The following is a 7,043-nucleotide window of genomic DNA, read 5'->3' as shown; positions in this document are numbered from 1 at the left end:
TGTTCCATTGCGTGAATATTCTGTAATTTATCCATTATACTTGTCAATGGGCATTTGTTGTTTCTACCTATATAATTTTCTCGTGCATGTGTGCGTGAGTTTCTCTAGGATAGATACCTGGGAGGAAAAAAAACTGGGTAGCAGGAATTATCTTCAGCTGCCATATTATATTCTAAGTTGTTCCAATTCCCACCTCCCACTGCCCGTGTGTTAGTTTTGCTGCTTCATATCCTCACCAAACACTTTCTAATTTTTGCCAGTCTGACAGGTATAAAATGCTAGCCCACTCATATTGTCTGACTACTACTAATAGGGCTGAGTATTTTTTCATATGATTATTGCCCATTCATTTTTTTCTTTCCTGTGAAATATCTGTTCATGTCTTTTGCCCATATTTAAATTGCTCTGTTCTTCCTTATTGATTTGTGGACGTTATCTATATATTCTGAGTACTAATCTTTTGTCAGTTGCAAATACACTACCACAATGAAAAAGACTGATAAATTGGACTTTTTTAAAAACCTCTGATCATGAAAACATTAAGAAAGCGAAAAGGCCAGGCACTTAATGGGAGAAAATACCTGCAATTGAACAAGGAACTAATATTCAGTGTTTATTAAAAACTTCTTGATTTGCCTCTCCCTGAGCTCCTGGGCTGGCTCCTCCGAGGCCTCTAAGGGGTCCCTGCTGCCCCGAAGCCTGCCGCCCCCCCCCGCCCCCCGCGCAGGGAAGCATTGTGACACCGTCACAGTCGGCGTCACAGGCACCCTGAACCCCACCCCCAGCCTGTCTGCGCTTCTTCTCTGTCTCTCCCCGCACCTGCCAGCAAGCTGCCCGGGGCCGCAGGTGCGGTTGTTGGCCAAATTCCACGCCCCGCGGAGGCCCATCATCTCCAGGGAGGGGAAGGGGAGGCGAGGTCACTTGTCGCTTCCGGACTAATGTCCCAGATCGGTGCCATTTTAGTCAAGAAGCATGGAGGTAATTCATGGCAGGTCCTGCTGTTGCAGCGAGCTTGAAGGGGATGATCTGTCAGACACCTTTTGCTCTCAGGAAGTACACACTCCACTGCAAACACCTGCTCGCCCAACTGCCTCAGATGACAGGTATCAAGAATTAAGGGAGTCATTCCAACAACGCAGACTTTCCTGGGGTGCCGATAGGGAATATTGTGGGATGACACCAACCTCACTCCCCGCGGAACACAGGCCAAAAAGCGAACCTCCTCGTGTCATGGGTAAAGGACACCAGCACTACGGATTTGGTGGAGAAACCTGGCAAAGAAAGCTTCCTGTTGAACAATTCTATTATTTGACGCAGAACAAAGGAAGTGACATCTATGGAAACGATTCTTTGAGTCCCAAACCACCTAATCCTACAGTAGAAGAAATCTGCTGCCCGTATCTTGTTGAACACCCCCACAACACCCACATCTCTGGCTGTGCCAAGTTCCCGACCTTCACATCACCCAAGGAGCTCTACGCTGGCATTAAAGCACGCAGCCAACAGCCATTTCCCCCAACTGTGCCAACGAAGGCTTACGATACAACAATTTTGAAGGCAAGAGGTAATCCTTATAGACATGAACTGGTTGATTTTCCCTCCGATTCAAAGAAGAAAACCTCGACTTGGCCTGGTCAGGGTGTGTATTACAATTTTCCCAAATGTGTTGAGAAAAATAAGCCAGTGTTCTACCCGAAACCTCCTAAATCCTTCGCTCCTAACACTTCTTTAAATTCGTGGGATCCTATTAACTCTCTAAAAGAAGCCAACATACAAAGAAATCTTGAGAGGTCCCACTGGATCACTTCGTACACTCATGATTTTACAGGTCTGGGGCCCATGAATCCTCCCGAACTGGCCAATGACTATGAAAAGGAGGTAGGTGACATAACTGGACAGATAGGATTTGACCCAGAGCCTCAAGAAAAACTCAGTCCTGTCTTAAAACCTGTCAGACCCTTGGAAGGAAGAATTGCCCGACTGATTCATGACCAAAGTCCTCTGGAGGCTACTGTCCAGGAAAAACCACCTTCCTGTCCAGATTGTACCCCTGTAATTTTGTGTACTTTTCACACCTTTATACCCAGTTCTGAAGAAATGAGGGCACTTAATGATAACACATGGGCCAACGTCACCCATGAAAACCAGGGCATTGAAGAGAAGATTAAGGAAGAACAAAGCTTGCTATCTAAGTATGCACTTCCATCTCGTTACCCAACAAAAGATTTGACTGACATTTATGACATGAAACCATTTCCAAAAGTCACAGATAGTAAAAAGACAGAGGATTTGTACTGGAGACAGCTAGCATTAAAACCCCAACCTATACCTTATCCTAAAGCAAACAATTACATTCACTATGAATATTTTAAATCTGACCAGTATACTGTGTGTCAAGATCCTACTCGTCCTAGTAGGCCTAGTACTTTACAAAATAAACAAGGCACTGAAGCCTTCACTTTAGAACAGTTTTTCGGTAAACCAGAAGAACATCAGTTGGCCTTGAACATGGAAAACAATGAAGAAAGAAGACCTGTTCTGGGTTGGATTCCTAGAACTGGAGTGGCCAAACCTCAGACCAACCTGCTGGGCCTTAAGAACTCTTCTTCGAAATCCGCTGTACGAAAACGTTTCCATAAATTAATTCTAGATGACCATAAAGGCTTCAGGGATAAGGAGCATTCAGGGATGAAACACCAACTCTATGGCCATGATTCCTATTATTTCTACAACTGAGATTTTCATGCATCCCTTCAATACCCATCCTCTTGCAAGAAAAGAAAAAAATGTAACAGAATTTCCTTCTTGTTGCTGGTTCTGTTTTCAAGATAAGCCATAATGTCCTGGTTAATGAAGTGGATGTTTTCAGGAACTGAAGTTAGGATCTGGTCAGAAGAATCCAGAAAAGGTGATGTTCTGACTTCTTGAAAAATTTAACAATTTGGCAATAAAATATTAGAACTATAAAATGTATAGTTTTTTTAAAATTTCCTTTTCAAATTATACTTCAAGGACGTTTTCCAAAATTGTGAAATGCAATTTGTACAACAAAGCCTACATCATCATTGTTTTGCAAAGATGAAAATGTGAAAAAAATAAAATACCCAATAATTATCAGATGCCTATACAAACCATTGGAAGCCCTGGTGGCGTAGTGGTTAAGTGCTGCAGCTGCTAATCAAAAGGTCAGTAGTTCAAATCCACCAGGTGCTCCTTGGAAACTCTATGGGACAGTTCTACTCTGTCCTGTAGGGTCACGATGAGTCGGAATTGACTCAGTGGCAAGCGGTTTGGTTTTTTTTGTTTATACAAACTATAGTACCTTGGAAACCCTGGTAGCGTAGTGGTTAAGAGCTACGGCTGCTAACCAAAAGGTTGGCAGTTCGAATCCACCAGGCGCTCCTTGGAAACCATATGGGGCAGTTCTACTCTGTCCTATAGGGTCACTGTGAGTCGGAATCGACTCAACGACAACGGGTTTGGTTTTTTGGTTTACAGTACCTTAATAAAATATGTGAACACTGTCCCTTTATAAAGGTAAATGTTTGCACAAAATAACACTAGGTGGAAAAGATAAACTCAAATGCCCAGTTAACTGAAGGATGGGCGACTATACAAACTAATTAGAAAATGCTCTGTATGCGCACAGTACAAGAGCAACAAGGTGGATGTGTTTCCTTCCCTTTAACCTTCTGATAGAGAAGAGTGACAACCATTTCCTTAAGGCAGATAAAACAAGTTTACTGTGAAGATCTAGCAATGGCTTTAACTAGTAACTGGTGAGTTCTAATCTTTGCAGGAAAGGATGGTTTAATATCAGTTATTCTAAAGCCAAATTCATCTTTTTTTTTCTTTTTAACTTTTATTGAGCTTCAAGTGAACGTTTACAAATCAAGTCAGTCTTTCACATATAAGCTTCTTACTCCATACTCCCACTTGCTCTCCCCTAATGAGTCAGCCCTTCCAGTCTCTCCTTTCGTGACAATTTTGCCAGCTTCCAACCCTCTCTACCCTCCCATCCCCCCTCCAGACAGGAGATGCCAGCACAGTCTCAAGTGTCCACCTGATACAAATAGCTCACTCTTCATCAGCATCTCTCTCCTACCCACCGTCTAGTCCCTTCCATGTCTGATGAGTTGTCTTCGGGAATGGTCCCTGTCCTGGGCCAACAGAAGGTTTGGGGACCATGACCGCCAGGATTCCTCTAGTCTCAGTCAGACCATTGAGTCTGGTCTTTTTGTGAGAATTTGGGGTCTGCATCCCACTAATCTCCTGCTCCCTCAGGGGTTCTCTGTCGTGCTCCCTGTCAGGGCAGTCATCGGTTGTGGCCAGGCACCAACTAGTTCTTCTGGTCTCAGGATGATGTAGGTCTCTGGTTCATGTGGCCCTTTCTGTCTCTTGGGCTCATAGTTATCGTGTGACCTTGGTGTTCTTCATTCTCCTTTGATCCAGGTGGGTTGAGACCAATTGATGCATCTTAGATGGCCGCTTATTAGCATTTAAGACCCCAGACACCACATTTCAAAGTGGGATGCAGAATGTTTTCATAATAGAAATATTTTGCCAATTGACTTAGAAATCTCCTTAAACCATGGTCCCCAAACCCCCACCCTTGCTCCGCTGACCTTTGAAGCATTCAGTTTGTGCCGGAAACTTCTTTCTTTTGGTCCAGTCCAGTTGAGCTGACCTTCCGTGTATTGAGTATTGTCCTTCCCTTCACCTAAAGTAGTTCTTATCTACTAACTAATCAGTAAATAACCCTCTCCCACAATCCCTCCCTCCCCCCCTCGTAACCACAAAAGTATGTGTTCTTCTCCGTTTTTTCTATTTCTCAAGATCTTATAATAGTGGTCTTATACAATATTTGTCCTTTTGCAACTGACTCATTTCGCTCAGCATAATGCCTTCCAGATTCCTCCATGTTATGAAATGTTTCAGAGATTCGTCACTGTTCTTTATCGATGCGTAGTATTCCATTGTGTGAATATACCACAATTTATTTACCCATTCATCCGTTGACGGACATCTTGGTTGCTTCCAGCTTTTTGCTACTGTAAACAGAGCTGCAATAAACATGGGTGTGCATATATCTGTTTGTGTGAAGGCTCTTATTTCTCTAGGGTATATTCCGAGGAGTGGGATTTCTGGGTTGTATGGTAGTTCTATTTCTAACTGTTTAAGATAACGCCAGATAGATTTTCAAAGTGGTTGTACCATTTTACATTCCCACCAGCAGTGTATAAGAGTTCCAGTCTCTCCGCAGCCTCTCCAGCATTTATTATTTTGTGTTTTTTGGATTAATGCCAGCCTTGTTGGAGTGAGATGGAATCTCATCATAGTTTTAATTTGCATTTCTCTAATGGCTAATGATCGAGAGCATTTTCTCATGTATCTGTTAGCTGCCTGAATATCTTCTTTTGTGAAGTGCGTGTTCATATCCTTTGCCCACTTCTTGATTGGGTTGTTTGTCTTTTTGTGGTTGAGTTTTGACAGAATCATGTAGATTTTAGAGATCAGGTGCTGGTCTGAGATGTCATAGCTGAATATTCTTTCCCAGTCTGTAGGTGGTCTTTTTACTCTTTTGGTGAAGTCTTTAGATGAGCATAGGTGTTTGATTTTTAGGAGCTCCCAGTCATCTGGTTTCTCTTCATCATTTTTGGTAATGTTTTGTATTCTGTTTATGCCCTGTATTAGGGCTCCTAAGGTTGTCCCTATTTTTTCTTCCATGATCTTTATCGTTTTAGTCTTTATGTTTAGGTCTTTGATCCACTTGGAGTTAGTTTTTGTGCCTGGTGTGAGGTATGGGTCCTGTTTCATTCTTTTGCAAATGGATATCCAGTTATGCCAGCACCATTTGTTAAAAAGACTATCTTTTCCCCAATTAACTGTCACTGGGCCTTTGTCAAATATCAGCTGCTCATATGTGGATGGATTTATATCTGGGTTCTCAATTCTGTTCCATTGGTCTATGTGCCTGTTGTTGTACCAGTACCAGGCTGTTTTGACTACTGTGGCTGTATAATAGCTTCCGAAATCAGGTAGAGGGAAGCCTCCCACTTTTTTCTTTCCCTTCCATATGAACTTGGTGATTTGTTTCTCCATCACATTAAAAAATGACATTGGAATTTGGATCGGAAGTGCATTGTATGTATAGATGGCTTTTGGTAGAATAGACATTTTTACTATGTTAAGTCTTCCTATCCATGAGCAAGGTATGTTTTTCCACTTAAGTAGGTCCTTTTTAGTTTCTTGTAGTAGTACTTTGTAGTTTTATTTGTATAGGCCTTTTACATCTTTGGTAAGATTTATTCCTAAGTATTTTATCTTCTTGGGGGCTACTGTGAATGGTATTGATTTGGTTATTTCCTCTTCGATGTTCTTTTTGTTGATGTAGAGGAATCCAAGTGATTTTTGTATGTTTATCTTATAACTAACCTGAGACTCTGCCAAACTCTTCTATTAGTTTCAGTAGTTTTCTGGAGGATTCCTTAGGGTTTTCTGTGTATAAGATCATGTTATCTGCAAATAGAGATAATTTTACTTCCTCCTTGCCAATCCGGATGCCCTTTATTTCTTTGTCTAGCCTAATTGCCCTGGCTAGGACTTCAAGTATGATGTTGAATAAGAGCGGTGATAAAGGGCATCCTTGTCTGGTTCCCGTTCTCAAGGGAAATGCTTTCAGGTTCTCTCCATTTAGAGTGATATTGGCTGTTGGCTTTGCATAGATGCCCTTTATTATGTTGAGGAATTTTCCTTCAATTCCTAATTTGGTGAGAGTTTTTATCATAAATGGGTGTTGGACTTTGTCAGATGCCTTTTCTGCATCAATTGATAAGATCATGTGGTTTCTGTGTTTTGTTTTGTTTATATGGTGGATTACATTAATGGTTTTTCTAATATTAAACCAGCCTTGCATAAACCCACTTGGTCATGGTGGATTATTTTTTTGATATGTTGTTGAATTCTATTGGCTAGAATTTTGTTGAAGATTTTTGCATCAATGTTCATGAGGGATATAGGTCTGTAATTTTCTTTTTTTGTAA

At 41.6% G+C, this 7,043-nt stretch overlaps 1 protein-coding gene across 1 annotated transcript; it reads left to right on the top strand.

Annotated features, from left to right (window-relative positions):
* The first annotated feature begins 972 nt into the window (after nucleotides 1-972).
* On the top strand, nucleotides 973-2,736 carry LOC100661740 (sperm-associated microtubule inner protein 4-like). The gene has a single exon (XM_064277570.1). It carries the CDS (start codon nucleotides 973-975, stop codon nucleotides 2,734-2,736), a length of 1,764 nt encoding a protein of 587 aa, XP_064133640.1.
* Nucleotides 2,737-7,043: the final 4,307 nt, after the last annotated feature.

This window comes from Loxodonta africana, chromosome X, assembly GCF_030014295.1.
Source record: "Loxodonta africana isolate mLoxAfr1 chromosome X, mLoxAfr1.hap2, whole genome shotgun sequence".
NCBI classification, from domain to species: domain Eukaryota; kingdom Metazoa; phylum Chordata; class Mammalia; order Proboscidea; family Elephantidae; genus Loxodonta; species Loxodonta africana.
Note: the sequence above shows the minus strand (reverse complement) of the source record. Positions and strands in the feature narration are given on the sequence as shown.

Bases quoted from the DNA above. Each gene is read 5' to 3' on its own strand.
- LOC100661740 (XM_064277570.1), top strand. From the start codon at position 973: ATGGAGGTAATTCATGGCAGGTCCTGCTGTTGCAGCGAGCTTGAAGGG.